The sequence below is a fragment of the Nyctereutes procyonoides genome, unplaced genomic scaffold (assembly GCF_905146905.1).
Source record: "Nyctereutes procyonoides isolate TBG_1078 unplaced genomic scaffold, NYPRO_anot_genome, whole genome shotgun sequence".
NCBI classification, from domain to species: domain Eukaryota; kingdom Metazoa; phylum Chordata; class Mammalia; order Carnivora; family Canidae; genus Nyctereutes; species Nyctereutes procyonoides.
The window spans coordinates 9297492-9325050 of record NW_026575042.1 but is presented as its reverse complement, the minus strand read 5'-3'; the positions used below and the strand labels follow the sequence as shown (position 1 = coordinate 9325050).

The 27559-nt window shown below is 46.4% G+C and overlaps 1 protein-coding gene and 1 long non-coding RNA gene across 2 annotated transcripts; one reads left to right on the top strand and one right to left on the bottom strand.

The window, feature by feature from the left end:
• Window positions 1–11387: 11387 nt before the first annotated feature.
• CX3CR1 (C-X3-C motif chemokine receptor 1) lies at window positions 11388–27324 on the top strand. The gene is made up of 2 exons (XM_055320872.1): window positions 11388–11445; window positions 24387–27324. Exon 2 carries the CDS (start codon window positions 24396–24398, stop codon window positions 25464–25466), a length of 1071 nt encoding a protein of 356 aa, XP_055176847.1. The 5' UTR covers window positions 11388–11445; window positions 24387–24395; the 3' UTR covers window positions 25467–27324.
• Window positions 20690–24827, bottom strand: LOC129506886 (uncharacterized). The gene is made up of 3 exons (XR_008663896.1): window positions 24713–24827; window positions 21814–21866; window positions 20690–20956 (listed from the first exon to the last, which is right to left on the bottom strand). It is a non-coding gene; the product is annotated as an uncharacterized LOC129506886 (long non-coding RNA).
• Window positions 27325–27559: the final 235 nt, after the last annotated feature.

Genomic DNA, 27559 nt, shown 5'->3' with positions numbered 1-27559 from the left:
CCCCTTGGAAATGTTGGCCTGATACCTTGTTTACAGAATTCCCAGCAGCCTTATCTGGTGAGTAAAGAATCTCACTTCCTGGCAGGTACAGGAACCTCAGGATATTTTGGGGACCTCAAGAAGAGAGATTTGCCCAAATCTACAGATATTGCAGGCATGTCTGATGGCACTTGGCTTGGCTTCTGGCCTAGAGAGGCCACTAAAAGCTCTTTTGAGATTTCTCATAAATGTTCCAACAAAGCAGATTTTAAGTCTATGTGATCAACTACTCTTCTTGTTGAGCTTATGTAAATCCTTAGGTCAAGTTTGTTAAAATTGGGTTTTTTTTTTCTTTTCCAGATGAATTAGTCTTGATTTGGCTATCTTCGATAAAAATGAGGGTGATTATAGAGAGAAAATGTTTCAATGACACATCTTTGTAGACAGATTTTATTTAAAAAAATATTTTTAAAATTTATTTATGTATGAGAAACACACAGAGAGGCAGAGGAAGAAGCAGGTTCCTCGTGGAGAGCCTGACTCGAGACTCAATACCAGGACCCCAGGATCAACACCTGAGCCAAAGTCAAACGCTCAACCACTGAGCCACCCAAGTGCCAGATAGTAGATTGTAATACTATTTTTCATAAACTAGACTACATTCTGAGTTCTTCTGGTTTCTTCAAATATCTAGCTAATGAATACTCAGACCACATCCTCCCTAAACCTGATCTGACAGTTACCAGGAACCCACCCCATATAATCCCAGGAGATATAGTTTATTTAAAGGATTAAGTCTAATACAACAGGGGATTTAACTCCAAAAGGCAAGGGCCTCTATTGGGTCATATGTTGTACTCCCAGGGTCATAAAACTAGAAGGACATTCTTCATGGACTCATATATCAACAATTAAACCTGTATCTTCCTCACAGAAATCCAGTGTGCCAACTAATGCACCTTATTCCTGTGAACCTGTGGAGGACCTCAAATTTCTCTTCAAATGACAGTGAAGGACTAGAGGAGAATTTTGGTCAACTATCAAAAGTATTTTTTATTGGGCTTCTTTTTCTTATAATAATATTAACCTTACTTTGTTGTCTTTTCTGGTGTCTCCCTGCCAGGTGCCAAGACGCCTTCACTGCCATAACTTCAAGCCAACAGATGGTTCTTTCTACTCAAGGAGGTTCATAGATGTTATCTACCTTGGATTCAGCTGCCTCTGTCTTTGGTAACTTCTATATGTAAGTTTCCCAACTGACCAATATTGACCTACAGGTAGGGACATCGCTATACCCCTATTCAGGCAGGAAGAAATTACAGAAAAGAAGACCTGCCATCGTCAGCAACCTTAAAGATTTAAGGGTCAAAATTATTCAGGGGGGAAAATGATAAGGAGAACAAAGGCGAGAAAAATGTAGCTCCTTGGCCGCCTTAATGTTGATGTTTTGCCACAGGCTAAGTAAACTTATCTTGACAATAGTCAGACCTCCAAGGTCCTGTAGGACCTGCTGTCAACATACAGAAATTCCTTAGAAACTTACATTATCTCTCTTTCTCTACCCTCCACAACCTTAAAAGTATATAATCAGTCAGTCCTCACAATCACAAGGGCAGCCTTTTCTGCCCCCAGCTCCTGTCCCTGTGCTATATAAAAACACCTTTTGGCAACAAAAACATCTCAGGAATTCTTTCTTGACCGTCCACTCTTGGACCCAAACTTCAAATTACATCACCAACAACTCATTGCCTACGTAGGGGAGAAAATTTCATCCCTCTTCCCTTCTAGGTTCTTCGGCTGGTCTAAAAATTAAATTGATATGAGATAGATTACCAAGAGAGAAACAAACAAAAGTTTAATAACGCATATACCTCTTGTACACATGGGAGAGACCCAGGACAGCTGAGTAACTCCCTGAAATGGCAGAAACCATCAACTTAAATACCATCTTCAGCTAAGGACAAAAGACGATGTTGAGGGTGGGAGATGAGTTTGGGAAACTTACCAGAAAAAGCACAGTAAACAAGGGTAAGGTTGTTATGCAGATTTAAGTCCTTACTTCTCCACTGAGAAGAGTTCTAGAGATTTAGTCATCCCCCTCTTCGTGGTACAGTGAGGGAGATGCACTTATAAGTCAAAATTTCCCTTAGAAATGTCAATGTCTCTCACAAAGGAGTAACTTCTATCTGGTTTTTAGAGGTTCTCCAGTGCTTGCAGTTTCTTAAAACTAATCAGCCTAAAATAATCCTTCTGCCAAAGAGACAGGGTTGGCAAATTCTGCTCCCCTTTGCCTGCACCCACCAGCCATCTGGACTTTGTGGTCTTCTCCCTTTGGCTCTGCTGTGGGGTCACCAAGATAAGCACAAATCCTCTGAAATTTCAGGGTTTGGATATTGCCTACCTTGGCAACCATGGGATCTCCCAAATAAAAGAGTAGAGCTGAGCTTGATGGGATGACCACAGACCCTTGATGAAGTGGAAAGCACAGGTATAGGAACCTGCCAGGCCTGGCTTCTAGTCCTGCTCATGCCCTCACCCCACGGTGATCTTGGGCAGGTGACTTTCTCTCCCAAGCTGGTGTTCCATGCCATAACTTAATTGTGACAGAGCTCCTTCCAGGGGCTGCCATGGGAATTCATGACAAGGTAGCACAGTGCCTACCACAGAGTGGGTGCCTGGCAAAGAACCACTTATCCCTTAAGTGTGCCAGGAGTCAATGACAAATCCCTGCCAAGAGTTGACCATGTTGGTACTGCTTACAGCAGTGGACACAGTCCCTGCCGCCCCCGCCCCCCATGACACTCCTTGCTGCCCCCAGCGGTCTCAGACCCGCAGTTCACGTGAGAACCACTAGAGGGAGCGCCAAGACTTCCATTTAGAACACGCTTCCACCCACCGCAACCGCAGCCACTCCCGGGTTTTGCCAGGCCTGGCTGCTCTCCCAGAGCCAGAAGGGAAGGCCTTTAGGAACTGTGGTTGCCCACCCTGAGCATGCCTGGAAGGCATCTGTCTGCTCTCCGTCAGCTCAGGAGAAACAGCCAAACACTGTAAGTAGGGAAATTTCTGACCTGGGTGGACTCCTGGCCCACCCACCAACCTACCCAAGCAGCCCCAAGTTACTCCTCTAACCTCACTTGGAAGGGGGCGGGTGCCTGTGGGCATCTTTGCAAACCTGGTCTGAGCTGCACGTGCAAGTTGTGGCTGGCCTGTGCACTGTTCCCATTCCCTGGGCTATACCAGGTGGGATTCCCTCATATAAGAGAGGGAGAAAAAAAAAAAAATAAGAGAGGGAGGGGCACCTGGGTGGCTCAGCGGTTGAGCATGCATCACCGAGACCTATTAGGAAGAGTTTATCCCTTTCTCCATGTGTCCCAAGTGTGCAGATTTCTAGTACTCATTACCTCCTTTGGGACCTTCTTGCTTTGAATGATCATTGATCATTTCCTGAAGGCCCACCACGTTCTGGGCACCATGTGAAGTACTTGACATGTGTTGTTGCTAATGATATTATCATCTTGATTTTCTTTTTTTTTTTTAGCACTTGTTTTCTTTTTTTTTTTTTAAAGATTTTATTTATTTATGATAGACAGAGAGAGAGAGAGAGAGAGGCAGAGACACAGGCAGAGGGAGAGGCAGGCTCCATGCCAGGAGCCCGACGTGGGACTCGATCCCAGGGATCCAGGATTGCACCTTGGGCCAAAGGCAGGCGCTAAACTGCTGAGCCACCCAGGGATCCCCTCATCTTGATTTTCACAGTAGGGCAAGTTAGACTCAGAGAAATAACTCAACCACACAGCTTGAGAGTGGCAGGGTCAGCCTTGGAACCTGCACAACGTGACTCCAAATAGCGGTAGGTCTGCAGGTTCTCTATAAAATAGTAATCCAGGGGATCCCTGGGTGGCTCAGTGGTTTGGCACCTGCCTTTGGCCCAGGGCACGATCCTGGAGACCCGGGATTGAGTCCCACGTCGGGCTCCCGGTGCATGGAGCCTGCTTCTCCCTCTGCCTGTGTCTCTGCCTCTCTCTCTCTCTCTGTGTCTATCATAAATAAATAAATAAATCTTAAAAAAAAAAGTAATCCAAAGTCACCTGCTCAGTGTTACCTGCAGTGTCACCTGCCAATGTCACCTGCACAGACCATCCCTTCCTGGGACATGCACCTGCTGTAGATGCTTTGGTGCACAAAACCATGAGCTTTGAATGAAACCAGTGAACTGGGAAGGGTCCTGCAGATAGAAGTTGTCCATGAGGCTGAGCTGAGTCTGCTGATCGGCAGATATTTTGTTATTTTTAGATTCCACACATAAGTGAGATCATATAAGGATTTCTCTTTCTTGGACAGACACATTTTCACATATGAATCACAGATGGATTTCATTTATTTAAAAAAGCACACTAATCATCATCACACACACACACACACACACACACGAGTTTTACAATATGACAAAATGTTACCCAAACTGTGTTTTAAATGCCCCATATGGAGAAATGTCATAACCTAGGAATTATAGTTTTGTGGCTTGGATATATTATTTCAAGCCAATGTTGGCTTCTTTATCCAACCAGACGTACACTTAAACCGCAGAACATGTACTGGCTTCAGGGAAATATACCTCTTCAGCCCCTTTTGCAAGCAGGTTAAATTGACTTGACATTGTCAGTTGACAAAATCTTGATCATTGATCCAAAACGTTTTTGCAAAGCGGGTTCTAAGTAAATTATCCATTAAAGCCACTCAAAATATTGAAATATACACCTCCTTGTGGCCAATTCGGATTTGAGACTCTTTCAAATTTGTTGGAAGTGAAAGTACTCACAGTACTGAAACAGCCTGAGGTCTAGTCACCAAATAGGATGTTGAAGACTTTGAAGTAAGCCTGGCATCAGCTTGTGGCGCTTGCTCTCTCTCTCTCTCTCTCTCTCTCCCTTTTTAAAGATTTTATTTATTTGAGAGAGAGATAGCACACACAAGGGGAGTGGGAGAGGGAGAAGCAGGCAACCTGCTGAGCAGGGACCCCAACCAGGGGCTTGATTCCAGGACCCAGGGATCATGACCTGAGCTGAAGGCAGATGCTCAATGGACTGAGCCACTCAGGTGTCCCCAGCATGTGGCTCGTTTTGTGCTGAAGTGTTACTGTAGGTTTCAGCACCAAGAAGTGTACCAACTGAGTAAAATGATTCAGCATGGTTCCCTGGCCACCTTCTTGCCAACTGTCACTCGAGGACCTATCAACATGTCTACATGATAGCAAACAGTCAGATAAATGTTCTCTACAGCCACATGGGAGCCCAACCCTTCAATACCTTCAAACGGTGGATTGTGGATCGAAATGTAACTGGGATTTACTCAGAACTGATTCTTTGGGCAGCTGGTTCAAACAGAAATAAATATTGATATTCTGTTTCAGAACTGAAATCAGAAGCTGGCTCTGAATAAAATACAAGTTGATCTATTATAAGAAAAACAATTTTTTTTGCTATAAAAGAAAAGTCTATAAAAGTACCGAAGAAGAAAGCATGGCACTGTAACAACAAGATGATTGCAGAAACTCTGTAATCTGATTTGCCCGTATTTACCTGTGGTCACAGCTACAACTTCATACTCTGCAAGTTTGCAATGACAAATGCTGCCAAATGACTGCTAATTTCAGATTCTCTGCATGCTGAGAAATTAGATGGTCAAATATTTCTTTCACAGCCTTTGCTATCTTTGTATCTTATAATGTACTTTTAAAACAAGTGTCAGGTCACTTTAAGTGACATTATTGGTCCTGAAGGATTAAAAAGTGCACCTGAGGTGCCTTAAATCATGGTTCACGTCTATCCAACTGAGGAAGTTCATCAGGAGCTAATTTGGCTGCACTGCATGCCAAATCTCACCTTCTGTTTTGTTGTCCAGTTACAGTCTTGTATTAAATAGTATGCACTCCAGTCCCCAAAGCACAATATGATCCCATAACAACCTGGCATTAGTTTCTTCAGGTCAAGGGGAACTGATGCAGTTGTGCAAACTAGTGCAAGGCTACCAGTGGATTTGCTCCCCGATATTTGTACTTCACTATGAAGTTTTTGTTATGTTGTGAATGATAGTGTTTGAAATAAAGAGGATCCTCCTGGATTAGGAGTTTGTCTGCCACGACTAGAGTCACTGATGCCACATATAAGTTTACCCTATAGGTGAGCATATACATGGACTGGCTGACCTAATAAATTCTTTTTTTAATAGTTTATTTATTTATGTGTGAGAGAGAGAGAGCATGAGCAGGAGCAGGGTGCAGAGGGACAGGGAGAAGCAGGCTCTCTGCTGAACAGGGATCCCCATGTGAGGCTTGATCCCAGGACCCCAAGATCATGACTTGAGCCAAAGGCAGACGCTTAACCGACTAAGCCACCCAAGTGCCCCAGCAGCTTATTTTCAATAGCTGGTCAATGATAGGAACCCAGGGGCTCTGCTTTATTGCCCCCTGGTATTGAGCACTATATCATCTCTATAGCAGCAATAAAGAAAACTGCTTTAAGGGCATTGCTTGTGAAAGACAGCTATTGTATTTTCTTTTTTTTTTCCTAAAGCAGACCCTCCAGAACATCGGAAAGCAATATAAAGACATTCTAGGAATTAATTTGAATTCCTCGTGTACTTTAAAGGGCTAAAATGGAAATATTGTTATAACTCAAGTTGGCATTCATTTGTTCATTTTTCATTATTCTCCATTAGTAGGTTCTACATGATTGGGAACACGCACCATGTTTGGAGGGAGAAGAGTGGAACTTTTTAAATGTTTCCAAGAAAATAGTTTAATGATGCCTAAAAATATTTCATCCAAAATGCTCCTGGAGCTCTTTGCCAGGTCCTGTTACCTTTGTATCAAAGAGGAGTGCTTTTAGTCCCCGAGCAGGAGACTATGAAAACAGAGCAGAAATTATGAAAACAAGCCTAAGAAATTGGTGGCAATTAACCAGTGGTGTTAAAATGTAAACATTAAGCAGAGGGAACAAGTAAATAGAATTTATTTTGTCTACTCTTACTCCTTTCTAACTTCCCAATTTTCTACATCTGGTCTTTGCGGGAGAAGAGGAACGAAGTACCTCCTTCCGCTTCTGAAAACTGGTATAAAGGTACTGACTTGATGGCAGCAAAACAATCCCTGGCCCAATCTAAATGGGCCCAATCCTAAATAGACTCAATCTTTCACCAATGCTCTGCATTCTCCGTTAGCCAAATCACCCTCTCTCTCCTGCTATCTACTCCGTCCACGGCCTTCTGCCTGCCTGCGTTCAGAATCAGGAAGTTCGAGTCCTGCCCTGGCTCTTTTCCAGCTAGTGGCCGAGGACCTGTTCCTCCTGTCTCCATCTCACCATCTAAAAATGTGAAGGTGAAGATCAAAAGGAGACCTTATAGGTAATATACCTAGCCCAGTGCCTGGCGTGGAGAAGCTCCGGACATGCATCTGTTCCTTCCCATCTGCTCTGCCAGCTTTCCCTCACGTCCACTCAACCATTGGTTTATTTTTCTGAAGATGTCACTTTCATCCTGTTACTCCCTAACCCCAGGCTTGAAGCACAAGATACAGCTCCATGGTCTGATTAAGAGCAGAGACAACTGCTCTTAACTTTTTCCCATTATCATCCCCCACATAGGTCTTTTTAGACATCATATTTTTAATCACCTCTCATGAGATTTTTACAACATAGATACACTATCTGTTTCTGTACCATGTGTATATCTGCACAGTAGACACAAAGCATAAGAATCCATCGTTACCCCCCACCCTACCCCAGAGAATGCGGGGCATAGACCAGGAAACCTAAAGGCTAAATTCAAATCCTGGCTCTGCCACATATGAGCTGTGTGGCCTTGAACAAGTCACATAACCTCTCCTCCCCTCCGTGTCCTCCTGTAAGTGTTACAGGTGCTTCTGGGGTCACCGGTTACATGAGTTCACCTGCACAGAGGACTTAGCACACTGACTGGCACATCTCCCATGCTATGTAAAGGTTTGCTGTGGTTATCCCGAAAACACTCCCCCAGCCTGTAGCATAAAGTGGGAATACCGTGGACTGGCATGCAAGGCATAATCAATCACATCCTCATTTCCCTTTGCTGTGTCTCTCCCACAAAGCTTTATTTGAACCAAGTCTCCAGTCCTCGCCTGCTTGTGCGTCTGTGCCCATCACTGCCAGGCTGTTCCCGCCCCCCATCCTCACCGTCTCTCCACCATGGCTCTTGCCTTCAAGTCCGCCCAGCACCACTTACCCTCCACCCGACAGAAACTAGGCTACTGTAGGCAGTTACTGTCTCAACTGCAAGAGAAAACGAGGCTGATAAGGACTTAAAAGCAAGTGTGGGAGGACAAATAATCCTTATCCTTCACTGGCTTTTGTCCGTTTTCCCAGAATCCCATCTGTAAGGCATCTCAGAGGTCCCGTCTGGGTCACCAGAAACTGTTGGGGAGGAAAAATAATTATCCTTCTGAGTTCTAGGTTGAGGCTCCTGAGATAAGAGACAGGTTACCAAAAGAAACACAAAAAAGGTTATTAACATGTATGTGTCATATATACATGGGAGATACGCAGGGAAAAATGAGTGCCTCCTCCTCACGGTGGCCTACAATTCAGGCTTAAGGGGCACCTGGGTGGCTCCGTGGTTCAGCATCAGCCTTTGGCTCAGGGCGTAATCCCAGGGCCCTGGAATTGAGTCCCGCATCGGCAGGGAGCCTACTTCCTCTGCCTATGTCTCTGCCTCTCTCTCTGTGTCTCTCATGAATAAATAAATAAAATCTTTAAAAAAAAAAAAAGAATTCAGACATAAATACCAGTTTAGTAGGGAAAGGGCAGGGGTGTGTGTTCTTCTCAGAAGAGGGTAAATGAACAGGTCCTTGGAAGACCAGATGGGAAGTATGTTGGTTTGTGGCCAAGTGTGTTCAGGGGTGGTGAGGACTTCTAGTTTCTTTCCTTTTGACAAGCCTCAATGCTCCCTGCTTGTTGAAACTCCCGGGCGGGCAGGGGAGGGGGGCTCTATGACACCTGAACTCCTTTGGGAGACTGTCTTTAGATAGAGAGGAAGAGTTCAGAAATACTTGCTATTTCTTGAGGGCTTATAGCTCAAAATAATGGGTACACCCAATGGCATATTTGGTGCTAACATTTTCTGTTACCCATCACAAGGAACAGCTCAAACAAAGGGTCAAAACCAAAGAGGCTGTGAAAGTGAGGGATGAAGACTGGCCCCAGGCAGCAGAGAATGGGAGACCTGGGGAGGGATGAGCAGGGGTCCAGAGAGGAGAAAGTCCCCAGGGCAGAACCTGAGGTGCCTTTTCCAAGTCCATGGAAGTGTGGCCCAAGGGGGAAGGCTGCTGGGCTCTACCATCTATCAGAGGGCACTGAGAATGCAAAGCCTCAGCTGCACTTCCCTTGGCCTGTTTCTCAGGGTGATGTTTCCAGCCCGAGGGATGAGGTAATGTCTCCCTTGGGCCGTTGAGCAGGCTTGCTCACAGCTTACTATAAAATAGCCTGTTCCTCAAGCTCGGGGTTCTTCTCTTGTCACATAACCTCCTTCGTGTGCAAGCATCGATCTGGGCCAACCATGCACATCATTCTGTAAGACTCGGAAGGCCAGGGAACTGGCACAAACATGCCCCATTTGCTGGGGGGGGTGGGGCGGATGGTGACAGCAGGATGGGAGTCCGAAGGGGTGGGATCATGCCAACGCCATGCTTTCCAGCTTGGGACTGAAACTCCCAGCTTTGAGAACCCCTGGAGGGTTCAGGCTGGCAGTTTGCATTTTGGAAAGAGCTCTCTGGCTTCCGGATGGAGAATGGTCAATGGGATAAATGGCAAGAGGTGTGAAGGACACAGATGGGCATTGGAGACTCTTTGGGCCCTGGCTGGAGACAAGGCTGTGGAATCAGATCATAGAGGTAGTCACTGACATGAAGGGGGTGAGGTTGTCCAGGAAGACAGGACAGCTGATGAGTGTAACAGGGCAGTGAGCAAGGTTCCCTAGGAAGACAATGACATGGATGAGATTGCCCAAGAAGATTGTGTAACTGGAAGAGAGAGTCTTGGCAGGATCCCAGAGAGGAGCACTCAGAGAAGCAGGAGGGGAGTCCTAGGCAGGCAAAGGGAGGCTGAAGCAGCTGTCCTGCTGGGTGGGCTCTGCGACGGGTGGCTGTGGGTGACGATGAGGAAGGGCAGGCATGGGGGTTGAGGTGCTGCAGTCTCCTGGCCAGAGGGAAATGAGGAAGGGAAACTGGCCGCAGACTTCCTCAAACGCCAGCAGGTCACCCAGCCTGGGGCACTGCAGTCCCACCCACAGCCCTGTCCTGGCCTCCAGGACTGAGAAAGCCAGGTGGGGATCACGCAGTCCAGCCCTGGCCGCAGGAAGATGCAGCTGTTAGAACCACAGCGGTGCTGGGCGCAGGCTGCAGGGCAGGCATCGAGGAGCCAGGAAGGCCTCGGAGGAGCCACTGACCCTTTAATAAATGTGTGCCGGGGGTACTCGATCCTGGGTAGGCCCCAGAAGAGGGAGCGATCAGAAATATTTTTTGCCCTGTAGGTGGGCCAGGCAGGTAAGGAAGTGGTGGGAAGGCAGTGAGGCCATGCTGGTTGAGGTTGGAGCTGCAGAGGGGGATGGGGCTGGCCAGGGTAGGGAGCAGGAACATGGCCAGGAAGAGTAGGACCCAGCTGCTCCCCATCCAGCTGGAGCAGCAAGGGCTGTGGGAGACATTGGGGAACGAGCCTGCACCAGTTTGTGGGTGCCCAGCAGAAATGTACCTTAGGCTTGACTGGAGTGTAATAGGGAGCCACTAAAAGCCTTGGAGGAGGGAGGTGAAGGGCAAATAATTCAGAAGCACCTACCAGGTGCCAGGTACTCACTAGGTGCTCTCTGTGCCGATGGATCTTAAAATCCATGCACATAGCAACCTCCTAAGAGTTTCATCAAAATGCAGAGACTCATTCAGTGGTGGGCCCGAGGTGCCGCATTACAAGTAGGCTCCCAGTGACCGGGACCGCACTGAGAAGGGAGAAGCTGTTGTTCATTTAATTTGTGCCCCAGTGCAGCCCAGGGAGTGTCGTGGGCTCCCCTTTTACAGGCAGGAAAATTGAGGTTCAGTGAGTGTTAGTGGCTCCTGAGACCTGCACTGTTCCCTGCCCTCCCTGCAAGGTTATTTGCCCCCGCGTCCTCACGTCTTTCACACCCGGCTGGGTCTGCTCCCAGGCTCCTGTCTTCCAGGTTTGTGAATTCAGAGCCTCCTGCCACCAACTGGCTACTAGCCTGAGCTTCTGGGCTTGCCTGTGACAACATCTAAACATAGTCTACCTCACAGGAAACCCAATACTATTGGCTAACTTCGCAAATAAAGATGCCCTCAGAGGGAAGGAAAGGGAAATGGTCTGTGACAGAGACAGTGGGACAGGGTGGCTGATTGATACATCAGAGGTTCCCTTCCCAGGCCCGGCCCAGGTAGGAGCAGAGAACTTGCCAGCACCTGTGGGCTCTTCGGGGCGGGGCACAATGGTCAGAGGTCACAGTGGGCACCAACGCTGGTTCGATTTACATGCTAACAAGAGGGACTGTTTTCCCAAAGCTGTTGCAGCCTAATGTCCAAGGGGCTTGAGGGATGGTGGTCAGACCATCCACGATGCACTTGACGCGGAATATGATAAGTGTTGGTAATTACATGTTAGGGGCACGGAGAAATGCTCGTGGGTAGGTAATTACTGAAAGAAGCATTGTCTAAAATTGCATCTGGATGATAGGGAAGAATTATTAACTTTTTAAAGTGAGAAATAGTATTGAAGTCATTATTTTGTTTACAAAAAGTTCTTATTCTTTTAGAGACTCACACTTACTTGTTTATGGGTGAAATGCTCTGACACCTGGATTTATTTTGAAGTAATCTGTTAGGGCTTGAAGTGGGGAATAGATGAAATTATGACCATGAGTTGCCAATTGAAGCTGTGTGGCATGCGCCAGTTCTCTCTGCTTTTACGTATGTTTGAAAGCTTTATAATAAAAAATGTTTAGTATAGCACCTGCATCTTAAATATAAAATAACTATACTTAATACCAATATAAAACATGCATAGCAATTGGATGGGGAAAGGTGGAAAGCTAGCCATCTATGGTCGATTCTGGGAAGCTGGGTGGTAAATAGTTTGCTTCTATGTTGTTTTTTCGTTTTCTTTCCGTGCTTTTTTGGTGCCATCTACATTTTTTATAAAGAGCACTTATTGCGTTGACAATGACAACTATTTTAACGAACAAATCCCTGACACAAGTTCAATGTTGGATGTTAATATATGATGTTACAACCATTGTGAGGACACAGGCTCAGAAGGTTTGTGTTGTGGGAAACAGTCTCAGGTATTCTGAGCAGACGCACACATGGTGCAAGAGAAGAGGAACTACGTAGAGGCCTCAAGCGAGGACTGACTGGGCCTGTCATTTCTCCTCGCTTGACCTTTATCTGGCCATCTTGGCCTCACAGATTCTGCAGTCTCTGTTCTGCAGGTTCTCAGTTGAGCTTAGAGAAAGACCAGGGAGTTTTAGGATTTTCCCTCTCCCAAAAATGTTCATTTTCCTTTTCAAATACTTCAGATAGAAAACTTGAGGTAGACAAAAGTTGAACTTAAAGGAGACAAGAAGACTGGATTGTGTGAGAAACGGACAAGAAAGCTTTCTGGTGGAGCCCCTGGATGGCTCAGTCAGTTGGCTCTCAGACTCTTGATTTCAGCTCAGGTCTGATCTTAGGATTGTGAGACCTGTCCATGTCACCTCCGAGCTCAGCACAGTCTGCTTGTCTCTCTCCCTCCCCATTGAGCAAACCCTCTCTTTCCCTTTTCTCAAAGGGAGGGAAAAAAGAGAGAAGAAAGCAAGCAGGAAAGCAAGCAAGTTAGCTAGCTTCCTGGTGAAGCTCCTGTGGGCCTTCCAGGTCTGCTCTGGGAGGGGACTGGGCTCTCTAAGAGGAGGCAGGTGGCAACCGGGCTGTTGAGCCTTGGGCACCACTGTGTGTGTGTGTGTGTGTGTGTGTGTGTGTGTGTGTGTGTCCCCGTGTGTACATGCGCAGATACAGATTTACAGCCTTTGCCTGCCTCTTGGCTTGGCTTCATTTTCACACAGGGATGCAGGGCAGGTTGTGGCTCTTGCCAACACCCCCCAGAAGGAAGCCCCGCTGTGTCAGCCACAGACCAGCCATACCTTAGCCAAGCTCTACAACTGTTACTCTCCCTGCTTCACAGTGGGTGGGAGAGGCAGCTTGGCTTTGGAATGAAGCCCTGACTCTGCACTTGACCTTGCTAAGCCTCATTCAAGTCCTGCTTTAAAATGAATACCAGCCATGAATTGATAATCTCTCAAGCCCAGTGATGGGTATCGGTTGAAAATCTGTATTAAAGGCAAGGTATATAAAGTTCTGACCCCATCGTCTGGCCCATATTTGGTGCTCAATAAATAATATGTGTTGTCATCGTGGGAACCTGAAGATCAGAAGATTTGTGTACCTTAAGACCCCTAATCACATTCAAATGAGGTTGTGAGAAGGGAAGGGGTATGCGAGAGTCCACCCAGATCAGAAACAGCTTCCATTCCCCAAACCACCCTCTTCCAGGAGACACCTCACTCCCACCCTGACCAGGCTGTGGAAGGTCTCAGCACTGCAGAAACTCTGGCCTCAAAGACCTTCCTTCTCAGGGTCTGGGACATTCAGCTACCCCCTCCCCAGCCCAGCCTCTCACCTGGAATAGGGTCCTCGGCTACCCCCTGTTTTACTCAGGGTCAAATATTTCCCTCTTGAAGATGTCCAGAGTCAGCACCCACAGCAGATGAGCTAACCAGGGAAGGGAACTCCACTGTCCCACAACGGATCACAGTTGCCAGGAGGTGGAGCCATGGCAGCAAAGGCCAGGACTCCGCTGACATTTCGGGGAACCTGCTCTGATTCCCCGCAGCACAGTCTAGGGATTCCAAGGGCTTGCATCACCAACTCTGCCCAGGAGTGCCAAAGTTCAGGCTTCCAGCTGAGTCCTGATCTTGCTCGCCCTCCATGGGGCTCAGAATGCACTGGCTGCATTTGGGGCAGTGCATTCGGGGGCTGCAATTCTCATGGTTCTGCAGCCACAGACAGGCTTCAACTACCTCCTCTTCTGATTTGGCCAAAGAACAACTATTTTGAGTTATGCATCTTTGTAGGGAAGAAAATCTATATCACATCTCTATAAATATATTTTTAAAAATATTTTATTTATTTATTTATTTATTTATTTATTTGAGAGAGAGAGAGAAAGAGAGAGAATCTTAAGCAGACTCCATACCAAGTGCAGAGCCTCAGGATTTCACGACTCTGAGATCATGACAAGAGCCAAAATCAAGTCAGGCACTCAACCCACTGAGCCACCCAGGCACCTCTCTTTAAATATAAAAAAAATGTTTTTGCAGGCCCTCTTTGTCCTTTTCCTTAAACCTATGCTCATTGTGAAATACAGCACACTCAAAGAGCACTGTGCAGGTTAGCAGCTTATAAATCAACCTCCCACCCAACCACCAGCCAGGCAGCAGGAGAGACCCAGGCTGGCCCCCAGCAGTCTCCCTTATATCCCTTCCTGACTGCCACCCCTCCCTCCAGAAGTCACCGCTTCCTTGCTCATCCTTAGAGTTTTACCACCTAGATGTGCATCCCTAACTACACACATTATCATTGCCTGTTTTTGACCTTCATATGCATGGATTCACACAGTAGGTCTGCTTTTGGGTCTGCATTTTTAATATGCATCCATGCTGTGGGAGATATAGATGCACACACACAAATGCTCATGGCAGTGTTGTCCATAGAGGCCCCATGCTGAAAGCCACCCAGGTGTGAATCAGTAGTGGGATAGATCACCACGGAACGCTCATACAGTGCCTGCCTATTCAGCTATGCGATGAGCAGACACCAGCCACAGCAATAGCATGAATGAGATACTTCCAGAAACTCTGGGAGGAATGTATAGATAAATACAAAATTAGTCCCTAACCACCGGACAGTTATCAAGCACATCTCCCCTAGCTACAGTTTCTATTTCTGCAAGCACGATTATTGCATTGCTATCAGTCTCCCAAACTTATAGAGCTATATATTGGCCAGGCAATGAAAGGGAGAGGTAGCCCTGAAGGGTGTGTAAGATAGGGCATCCAGTGACTCCCCCCCCCTTACAAAGTCTTATAATTCTCCTACAGTTCCTTAGTGTGGAACTTGAGGACTCTGTTCACCCTTCTTCTGCCTTCTCGGCCCTTGCTTTCTCTGCATCTTTTCCTGAACCCTCCACTCAATCAAAACTCGACTCCCATGAAGGCTCCAGGAGCATACTGGCCCCTTCTAACCACACTGCACCATCCTCACTTCCATCTGTTTCTGGTATATTCCCTCATACTCTCCGTGCTGAGCCTTGACTCCGGGAAACGTCCCTGGGTTCAGACCCTTAGTGTCTTGGGTCTTCAGTGCCCCCATCCCCACTTCCCACCCCCATCTCTGACTACCTGGAAGATCCCCCAAGTTTAAGACTCAGCGTAAGTAATCCAACCCTTGGGTTTTCCCTAACTTTTCATGTATTCTGTTACTAAACGTTAACAGCAATTTTGAGATGGTATCTTAGCCATTTTTACCTCCATCAAATTGAACACAGTGCCTTGTGTTGGGGAAATAAAATTAAAAATAAGATCTCTAACCCAGAAAAACCTCTCACAGAGATAATAGAGAAGGGAAACATTTTTATTATTAACTAGGCATGAAACAAGAATGTGATACACATCTTGGGCAATCTGCTAAGAGATTGCAAAGATGGAGTAAAAAAACTCTTACCCTTTTATAGAGCCAAGCTGATACAATCTGTAATGTGAGAGACACATACCTAGTTCTCAAGCAAGAGAACTCGACAGTCATACATAGTCATCCTAACTTTACCATGGTAACTGGGGTGACCATCTGTGTTAGCTGACTGGCTTCATCCAGAGAAGAAATAAACTCATATCCCTTATGATGGGAGGTATTTTTGCAACTTGGAGCAAGGCACCCACCCAAGTTAGGCTCCCACCGTTCCAAAGAAACTGGGTGACAAGGGCGCTAATTCTTTTTTTTTTTAAGATTTTATTTATTTGAGAGAGAGAACACAAGCAGGAGGAGGGGAGAGGGAGATGCAGACTCTCCCCTGAGCAGAAAGCCCTATTTGGGGCTCGTCCCCAGAACCCTGAGATCAGGACCTAAGCCCAAGGCAGACTTCTAACCAATAGAGCCACCCAGGTGCTCCAGGAGCCCTAATTCTTTATGTTTGCTTTTCAAAGAGAGGGCCCCCAGGTCCTTGAGAAAGATTCCTGGGTCATAAAGCTGACAAAAGGGGTGATCACATTTTAGAAAAGACACATACCCATAGTTGAGAGAGGAGAAAGTTCTTCCAGTGACAAGTTTTCTAAAGCAAGTGCCCCAGGAAGAAGGGAGGGAGGAGGCAAAGTAGAGTCTCTTCCCTTATTTTCAACCAGAGAAGTAACCCTCTTATTTACTATTTGTATTCATCCTTGCAGAAGCATATGGTTAAGACACATAACAGATACCAGCTTAATTAATAATTAATTTAAAACCCATCTCATGGGAACCCTGGGTGGCACAGCGGTTTAGCGCCTGCCTTTGGCCCAGGGTGCGATCCTGGAGACCCGGGATTGAATCCCACGTCGGGCTCCCAGTGCATGGAGCCTGCTTCTCCCTCTGCCTGTGTCTCTGCCTCTCTCTCTCTGTGTGTGTGACTATCATAAATAAAAAAATTTAAAAAAAAACCATCTCTCCCAATTACTGGAGAAAAGTCCTAAAGCATTTCCTTCCAGAACTTCACAGTTTGGCAGAGATAACCAAATAGCATAGTGTACTTGGAAGAGGAAACGAGAGGGAAGCGCGTCAAACCTAGAACAGAGGGCGGCTCTATGAAGGACCAGCTCACTGAGCAGCGTCGGGACTGTTGGGCTGCTGGTTTGGCCGGTCCAAACGCTGGTGGGTGGGTGAAGCTGTGTTGTGTCAGGTAGGCTGCTCGCTGATGTAGAGAGAGCCATTCAGTTTACTTGCATAGGGTTGGGGGGCTGCAAGATGCAAAATGTGCCATTACAGCTCTTTAGCGTGCAATGTGAGACCCCTCCATCTGCTCCTCTTTTGCCTTCTCATCCTTACCTCTCCCTGCATCCCACAGGGTGTCTCTTAGAAAATTAGCTGTCTTTGCAAATGCGAAAAACATCAGAACCTGGTAAAACTCGGGTATCCAAAGAACCAGAGGTGTGGGCTTAGGACCAGACCCAAAAGCTTCCTATCTAGGACAAGATGAGGCTCAAGACTTGTCAGGACCAAAATCAACTGATCCAGCTCTCTGTCTCCAAACAGAACCCCACCCAAATGCTGGCAGGCTTTGAGCCTAGAAGCTTCATGTTTGCTGGGTGGGCTGCTGAGCTGACACCAGGCCGTGCATTCACTGATGCAGGACTCATGGTGTGCCTGAAGACTATTTCCTTCTGTTTGGTTCTTTAAAAAAAAAAAAAAAAAGATTTTATTTATTTATTCATGAGACACATAGAGAGAGGCAGAGACACAGGCAGAGGGAGAAGCAGGCTCCTCGTGGTGAGGTCGATGCGGGACTTCATCTCAGGACCCAGGGATCACACCCTGAGCCGAAGACAGATGTTCAACTACTGAGCCACCCAGGTGTCCTTCCTTCTGTTTGGTTATCGTCGAAAAATTAAGTTTTCCAGAGCTGGCTGGGCCCTTAGGGATGATCTGGTCGATGCTTTCATTTCACATATGATGAAATTGAGGCAGAGCCAGAATGAGCTCTCTGGTCATCCATGGGCTTTGTGTGGGCCCCTGTGAAGCACAGGCTCAGGAAAGCATCACCATATTTTTTTATTAACTTTTAATTTTAATTCCAGTATTGTTAACATACAGTGTTATATGAGTTTCAGGTGTACCATATAGTGATTCAATAATTCCATACATTACTCAGTGCTCAGCATAAGTGTACCGTGGTCACCATATATTTGAAGGCAGGAAATCAGAGACCTTACAGCCTTCAGCCTCTTCTTCTCCAGAAGAAAGGATTCCAGATTTCTTCGCCAGCGATTGATGAGAGCTAGATTCTGGGGGTCTGGCAGTGAGGACCCCCTAGTCATGGCTGGAGAGGTGAATATCCCCACCCTCCTCATCTCCTGACTGGCCTGCCTTTCCCCTCAGAGTCAGCCTGGCAGATTCTGAGTCCAGAGGAGAGAAACCCCAGAAAAGTGTGCAGACTTGCATCACGGATCACCTTCTTTCCAGGGGGGGCGCTGCCTCTACTATTTCTCAGTTCTAGATCTAGAGAAGTGATGTGTGATAAGCTGCAGAGTTGCCCTCCAAGAGGGAAAGCCTGGTGGCTCTGTAGAGAGGCACATGTGGGCTGAAATCCTGGCTCTATTGCTCCTTGGATGAGTTTCCAGATCTCTCAGAGCTGCCATTGGTTCATTTGCACAGAAAGGGCAACCATTCTCATGTGAGGTTGTTCAGAGAATTAAGTAGGATCTTGTGTACAGAGCGTGGCACTCAGGAGACCTCCTCTCCTTCCACGCTGGGCTTTCTGAGGGTAGCTCCAGACTCTGGAATGGTCTGGGCCCAGTGGCATCCCCACGAACGCTGGGGTCAGGGCTCGAGCAATCTTTACTAGCCTCTAATTTCCTTCCATTCAAAGGAAAAACATCAAACCACAATTTTCTTGACATCAGAAACCAACAGAACCTCCAACCCGCTCACTCTTCACTCAGAGGTCTAAAAAGCTATAAGCCGAGAGCAAGGAGGGAAAACAAACAAACATCAAACAAAAGGAAGACACCCGGGTCTAGCAGACAGTAAGCAGGATGTGAAGCCAAAAGACGGGGAAGCAACCCGAAGGGGATGTGAGACAGAAGAGGAAAGTGGACTTGGGCCACTTAAATGAAAAGGGAAGTGGAGAACAGGGAAGCTGATTGGAAACAACGGGTAAATGATGACCCAAAAAAAGTTGAAAAATAAATGAGCAGGCTTGAGAAAAGGAAATGGGCCAGAGGAAGCAGTGCCGGATCGGAGATGGAGGCGAGCAAGCGAGTTGATAAGGGAGGGTTCATTTCTACTTGAGTATGAAACACATGTGCATTCAAAGCTCTGCTTCTGCGTTCAGCTCAAAGTCTTGCAGTTCACCGTTATTTAGTAAACCTTGATTTATGGGAAGAGAGGTTGAGGAGACCTGGGAACAGCCTGGAGGGATTTGTGTTCTTGCTGGCCACAGCCCTCAGCGAGTCGGGCACGCATCGCATCTTTCCTCCCGCACCCCCAGCTGTAGGAGACTTGGCTGAGTAGGCCCTCCAAAGAAGGCTTATCTCCTTGGATTCCTCAGAGGCCCAGAAAGCCAGTGTCTAGCCAATAAGATCCCTGGTGGCCCTTCAACCTGCCCTGAAGGCCACCCTTGAGGACAGGCCCTACTCCCATCTGCTGCCAAGAGGCCTCATCTTTGGCTGTCAATCATGGGACATCTCAGAGGATCTGGAAATAATAAGAAGACCACTGAGCTCAGGCCCACCCTTCCTAAAAAGGTCCCTCCCCTGATAAGGCTGTGAAGTTCAACAGGGATAATACAGTGACGTTCTTCCTTGATGTCAGGTTTCTGATGTAAATGGCACCCTCGCATGCTCTGGGCTCCTCAACCAGCAAAGCTGGGTTCAAACTGGCCCAAGGGCTCAGACTGCAGCTGCCTTTCCCAACTGCATAGAACCCTGGGCCACCCCTGAGCCATGAGGTGAGGCAGAGCCAGGTCCTGACCCTGGCACGGAAGAGTGTGCTGACATGGGCAGCTGTGAATTCTTAGCCTGGAGAGCTGGTGGGTCTGGACTTATCTCCCGGAGCTCTGCAATGTGACAAAAGTGGCACTTCCCTCGCTTCTCTATGCCTTTCATTCATTCATTCATTCATTCATTCACTCACACACTCATTCCTTCATTCAACACACTAGGCATTCACAAATAACCCAGGGTTCAAGCAAAGGCCCCTGGCCTGGGGTCAGAAAGGACATTGGTGTGCCCTGTGGGCAGCTCTAGGAACTGGACGATTGAAAGGCCATTGTCACTACTACTCTCACAAAGCAATTTGGAATGAAAGTCTAGGAGACAGTGTTTATCCTTCTACAAATATTACTGTGGCATTTGCTTGGTGCCAGGTTCCTCCCTCTGCTGAACACTGGTCTACAGAGCTGAAGTGGACCCTGTTCCTTTCTCAGGAACTCCCAGTCTTGGGCAGGGCAGACAGGCTGACCACAAATGGGCTCAAACAGCAGCCCTGTCACACACCAGCTGTGTGGCCTGGAGCAAGTGACTCACCCTCTCTCAGTGCATCTACTTGCCCTTAAAGTAGAGATAAGTATCCTGTTATGTGTTAACTACCATGTATTGAGCATGTACTATGTGCTGGTTATCATATTAGACTGTCTGCTTGCTTATTTAATTTCTCATATAACTCGTATTATTTTTATTTTTAAAATTTCAAGTCAATTAATGATTTTTTTTCCCAAAATAGGTAATATGTGTTTAACAATAAGCCTGACACTTGAGTAAAAACTCAGTAAAGATTTGCTTTACTCCCTACTTCTCCCTCCCCCAACAAAAATCTGAAAGGAAAATATTTTTTATTTCAGGGAAAAAAATGAAACAGACTTTACAGACCAAGTTTCCACAATGCCTAAGGTGGAAGTAAACAGCACAAGAGTTTGCAGGCAACCTGGATGATTGCAAAGTTCCAAAGTGCTTCTGCTTCCTCACCACATGCATTTATTAAGTGCCTGCTGTATGAAACACACCTTGCCAGGTCCTCTCCTCAGAACAGCACTGTGGGCAGACTTGAGAATGAGTTGCACTCAGTCTTGCAGATGAGGAATGTCAGAGCCAGAGGTTCCAAGTTCACCCGAGGTCACTTGGCCAGAGAAACAGACATGAGATTCAGCCACAGGAGAGCCTGAGTCTGCCCACTACCTGTTCTCCCTCCGCTATGACCCAGAGACACCTGCTGGAAGATTTAGAGGTGGTCCCTGTGTATAAGGCACAGTGTCAAGAGTGGAAATTAAATCTACTTCATGCAGATTTGGCAAAATCAAGCCAATCCATCAGTATAAAGTTCCTAGGCTGCAGGACTGCACACAGGCACTAAGAAATACCACACAACTAGGAGTGGTGGAAGGGGTGGTGGGCGGGGGGTGGGGGTGACTGGGTGACGGGCACTGAGGTGGGCACTTGACAGGATGAGCACTGGGTGTTATTCTATATGTTGGCAAATTGAACACCAATAAAAAAATAAATTTATATATAAAAAAAAGAAAAAAAGAAATACCACACAATCTTTCTCTTCCTTGGCCTTCTCTCAAGGCCAACTGTACCAGCTCCTTTCACTAGGAGGAAAGGGAGAAGGTGGTAGCTCTAGCTTTCCTAACTTATGACTGACCACCTTGGGCTTGACTATTTCCACTCTCACACAGCTGTGCTTCTGGGAAAATGTGCTGCTGCCAAAAGCTACCTGCACTGAGTAGGAATTTCCCTGTCTCCCCCTCTCTCAGCTTGAGCCATTTGAAATGGACATTGGTATAGCTCAAAAAGGGTAGCTCATCAGCCATTTTATGTAGTTAAACTTAAATATTGTTGATTAAGATCGCAGACAGAGGTCTATCTCTGAGAAAAGGGCATTGTGGCTTAAAGCCAAGAAAGCATACTATTTCCCTGGGGGTTGAGAACTCCATCCCAGCCTGAGATGGCCCAGGTTGGAAAGGCTTAACCCACCTCTTCCTGGAAGAATCTGAGATGCAGAGATGGACCAGAACACAAAGCCGAGCCTGGGAAGAGAGAAGCAAAGCCTTGGCTGGGAGGGTGGGCCCTCATTTGGTAAAACCAGCATGAAAAGGATGCAGTGGGGTGTGGAAACTCCCTTGGTTAAAAAGGTGTGAACTTTGTTTTCAGTTGTGGTAGGGAGGGAGACAATGACAACCAGGAGATTTGCTCTGAATATGCTTGGGGGTTCTCAGTGGCCAGAGTGAAAGGGTCGCCCCTACAGTTCCTGGAGTGAATGACAAGCGAGTCCTGGCTGGGCAGATCAGGGGAGAAGGGGACAAATGTTGCTTCTCAACCTGTGCAGTAATGTCTTCTCCTTTGGTTTTTGTTCTAAAGGAACAAAACTCTTATGAATCGTGGGGAAGGACAAGCCACAGTGAATGCATGGCTGATAAGTATGGAGTGAATTAGCTACCTGGGCCCAGTACAGCAGTCTAACTGAGCATGATCCCCCATACAGGATTGATCAGTCCTTTCATGAAAGCAGAGGCCCTCTGGCAATGGCAACACTCCTCTTCATTTGGACCTGTGGAATGGCTGTCTTCTTAGAACTGAGGTGTTTCCAACTTTGGCACTAAACCCAGAAAAGTCCTGGGCAAACTGAGACAAGGTGGTCACTCTAAAGTGTTTGACTCTGTATCTTACCCCTTAAGGGTGAGAAGGACCTGTTGGTTCCAAGAGGAAGAGAAAAGGCTCTCAAAAACAAAGATGAGGGGCTTCTGGGTACAGGTCTGCTCAGGGCTGTGTGTCTGAAGAGTGTGTAAGACCTCTCTCTTCAGTCTCAAAGGGTAGAGGAGGTGGGAATAAGGAAGGAGATAGATAATTGCTTCAGGAAGTTTGGACTAGACATGTGAATTATGATTGCACCCCTACCATCCTACTCCCTCTTCTCTACGCCCACAGTCTTATCACCCGCTACCCACACACTAGTCAATCTTTTGGATAGATATTTGAAAATCAAAGAAGAAATTATCTGTCCCAAGTTTCAAAAGCTCTAGATTCAAATGCTAGCTGAGGCATTCACTGCATAGCCTTGGGCAAATCCTTGAACCTCTCAGAGACCTGATTTCCTCTTCTGTCAGAGGAATCTGTTACAGACTCCATCAAGAGTCTGGTGTGGGCCATACACAAGGATAAACTCAAAATGGATGAAAGATCTAAATGTGAGACAAGATTCCATCAAAATTCTACCCTTTTTGAACTTGGCCACAGCAGCTTCTTGCAAGATACATCCATGAAGGCAAGAGAAACAAAAGCAAAAATGAACTACTGGGACTTCATCAAGATGAGAAGCTTCTGCACAGCAAAAGAAACAGTCAACAAAACTAAAAGACAACCTACAGAATGGGAGAAGATATTTGCAAATGACGTATCAGATAAAGGGCTAGTTTCCAAGATCTATAAAGAACTATTAAACTCAACAGCAAAGAAACAAACAATCCAATTATGAAATGGGCAAAAGACATGAACAGAAATCTCACAGAGGAAGACATACACATGGCCAACAAGCACATGAGAAAATGCTCCGCATCACTTGCCATCAGGGAAATACAAATCAAAACCACAATGAGATCCCACCTCACACCAGTGAGAATGGGGAAAATTAACAAGGCAGGAAGCCACAAATGTTGGAGAGGATGCGGAGAAAAGGGAACCCTCTTGCACTGTTGGTGGGAATGTGAACTGGTGCAGCCACTCTGGAAAACTGCGTGGAGGTTCCTCAAAGAGTTAAAAATAGACCTGCCCTACGGCCCAGCAATTACACTGCTGGGGATTTACCCCAAAGATACAGATGCAATGAAACGCCGGACACCTGCACCCCGATGTTTCTAGCATCAATGGCCACAATAGCCAAACTGTGGAAGGAGCCTCGGTGTCCATCGAAAGATGAATGGATAAAGAAGATGTGGTCTATGTATACAATGGAATATTACTCAGCCATTAGAAACGACAAATACCCACCATTTGCTTCGACGTGGATGGAACTGGAGGGTATTATGCTGAGCGAAATAAGTCAATAGGAGAAGGACAAACATTATATGGTCTCCTTCATTTGAGGAATATAAATAATAGTGAAAGGGAATAAAGGGGAAAGGAGAAAAAATGAGTGGGAAATATCAGAAAGGGAGACAGAACATGAGAGACTCCTAACTCTGGGAAATGAACTAGGGGTGGTGGAAGGGGAGGTGGGCGGGGGGTGGGGGTGACTGGGTGACGGGCACTGAGGGGGGCACTTGATGGGATGAGCACTGAGTGTTTTTTTTTTTAGCACTGAGTGTTATGCTATATGTTGGCAAATTGAACTCCAATAAAAAAATTTGATTTAATTTAATTTAAAAAAAATAAAAAAAAAGAGTCTGGTGTGGGGATTAAGCAAGATGACATGCGTGACATTGGGACATATATTGGTCAGACATGCAATCAATATTTGTTTCTTCCAGCCTGCTTATGTGTGGGACCAAATAGAATCCCAACTTTGTTTCTCTGAGAACTAATGTTGCTATTTGTTTTCCTTTCTGATCCAGGCTTTCACCATGCCCACCTACTCCCCTGAATCGATTTTAGAATACTTTGAGTACGATGAGTCTGCTGAAGCCTGTGATTTGGGGGACATCGTGGCCATTGGGACTGTCTTCCTGTCCATACTCTACTCCCTTGTCTTTGCCTTTGGGCTGCTGGGAAATTTGCTGGTGGTGTTTGCCCTCACCAACAGCCAGAAGCCCAGGAGTATCACCGACATTTACCTCCTGAACCTGGCTTTATCTGATCTGCTCTTTGTGGCCACCTTACCCTTCTGGACTCACTACCTGATGAGTGAACAAGGCTTTCACAATGCTGTGTGCAAACTCACCACCGCATTCTTCTTCATTGGCTTTTTTGGAGGTATATTCTTCATCACTGTGATCAGCATTGATAGGTACCTGGCCATTGTCCTGGCAGCCAACTCCATGAACAACCGGACTGTGCAGCATGGCGTCACCATCAGTCTCGGTGTCTGGGCAGCAGCTATCTTGGTGGCAACGCCTCAGTTCATGTTCACGAAACAAAAAGCAAATGAATGCCTTGGTGACTACCCTGAGGTCTTGCAGGAACTCTGGCCTGTGCTCCGCAATGTGGAAGCGAATTTGCTTGGCTTCCTGCTCCCCCTGCTCATTATGAGTTACTGTTACTTCAGAATCATGCGGACACTGTTTTCCTGTAAGAACCACAAGAAAGCCAAAGCCATCAAACTGATATTTCTGGTGGTCATCGTGTTTTTCCTCTTCTGGACACCCTACAACATCATGATTTTCTTAGAGACACTTAATCTCTATGACTTCTTTCCCAATTGTGACATGAAGAGGGATCTAAGGTTGGCCCTCAGTGTGACTGAGACAATCGCATTTACCCACTGTTGCCTCAATCCCTTTATCTATGCATTTGCTGGAGAGAAGTTCAGGAGATATCTTTACCACTTGTATAGGAAATGTCTGGCTGTCCTGTGTGGGCATCCTGTCCATGTCAGTTTCTCCCGGACTGAATCACAAACAAGCAGGCGGGAAAGCATACTAAGCAGCAATTTTACTCACCACACCAGTGATGGAGATGGGTCCATCCTTCTCTGAAGAGATACCAAAGCCTTGTCCCCACAGAGAGCCCAGAGTTCCTGAGCCTGACACTGAATAGTGAGGACAGACCTTTTTTGTTTCTTATATATAAGAGATGATGAACCGAATGCCCAAAAACAATCCTAAAGCATTTTTTAGAATTCTGCCCAAAATTTGACTGATAAAGAGTAGGCATGTCCCTAACAGCAAATATTAGAGCTTTTTGTTTGCAAATGACAAAGATTAAACTCAGACCAGCTTAGCTAAAGAGGAGGTGGGGAGTATTATTCACATGGTGGTATGAGCAAGAGAGTGGCTAAGCCCTCAAAGTAGAAACTAGAACTTGCGTTCAGCTAGAATTTCCTCTCTCTGAGGCTCTCAAATCTCTGAGTGGTGACAGAGCTTCCAGACTCAGCTTAGCTAATAGTGAGAGACTGGTCCCAAGGTTAAAATTCCCAGGGAAGGGCTCTCATTGGCCAGATTTGAATCAGATGTCCATCCCTGGACCAGGCTGTATCCACAGAGAGACAGTAGATAAGATGGCAACTTCCATTCCAATCTCATGGTTAGAGATGCAGGAAGACATATCTCTAAGAAACTCAAGGGGCAGGTATTGTTCTGACCTGCCAGAACGAGAGATGCCCACCAACTTTACCATGTGTCTGGCCCAGTCTCCTCACTGATCACACCAGCCAGCACATGCTACCAGCCTCCTCTTCCTTAAACTCTTTTCTATCATACCCCAAACCTACAATGGTCACCCAGTGCCTACTGCTTCAAATCTGAGACCCTCCATCATACCACCCTCCAGTTGGTGAGTCACACCAACAGGTTCCCCATTTCTTTCCATTCCCCAAATATCCAGCCTCTCAGCCATCCAGGTCTCTTCCATCCAGCCTTATGCATCATCAGGCCCAGGGAGACATATAGAAAGAACCCTGGCCCAGACTGAGCCAGGATGGTTTCCAATTCCAGCTCATTACTTGCCTGCTGGGTAGCTTGGGTCCGGCCCAGCCTCAGCTTCCTCATCTGTAGGATGGAGACAATGGTACTTTTCATATAGGGAATATCCTTTCCAGCATGAGGAACCAACTACCAACTCTTGCAGGTCTCAACTCTCTTATCTGGGAACCAGACTTTGGCTTTCCACCCACCTGGCACAGTGCTAAAGGAGCAGTGTTGACAGAGCCTTGACTCTGCTCTTTGATGTAGCTCAAATACAGAGAAGGCTGGTTCCTACAGTGGCACTCAATGGACACTCCTACAAATATAGATTGATAGTCTTCCCTGACCAAGTCCTCCAGTTGCTTTGAATATGCCTTTCCAATTGCTTCATGGCAGGCCCTGCCCATCTAGAGAGCCCCTGCCCCATCATTTATGGGCCCTGCCCAACCTGGAGAGCCAGGGTCCCAGGAGCAGCTTTCCCCCACCGCCTTTTCAGTAAACATTTGGGTTGGTCTAATACTTTAGAGCTTGAAAAAGCAATTGTAATAACGCTAAAGAGAATGTCATCTATAACCTAACCATGCAATACCTTCATTTGCCCACCCAGAACATGTTCACACTTTCACACTGTTTAGATTTGAAAGCATCATGTACAGATTGTTTTGTAATCTGCTATTTTTCTCTTAATGTTAGGCCACAAATAGTTCTGTTTCTGTATAGTTTTGTAATGATCCCTCTAGAAGGATGTGCCAGGTTGTGTACTTGTTGAAGGCATCTGACTCATTGCTGTATTTCTGACATCTCCTTGGCAGTCAATATGTTGGTTTAATCAATGAGAATGAATCATGTTCCATCAAGATCGTGTACTATAATTTACTCACCATTATGCTTGTTCCACTATTTAGCAAATACATATTTTACGGCACTTCTATCTGTGTAATTCTCTTTCTCCTCTTCAATGATATCCTCTGGATAAATTCCTCATCATAGGAATAACTGGGTCAAAGGGCATGGAAATGCTTGGCTATGGATGCATACACACAAAATTATTGCAAAATCGTTATTGAGCATATATTATATGCATTATGTGGGCTCAGATCCAGAGTGGTTCCAAAGATGAGAGAGACCAGGCCTCTGCCCTCATTGATTTAACATTCACCTGCAGA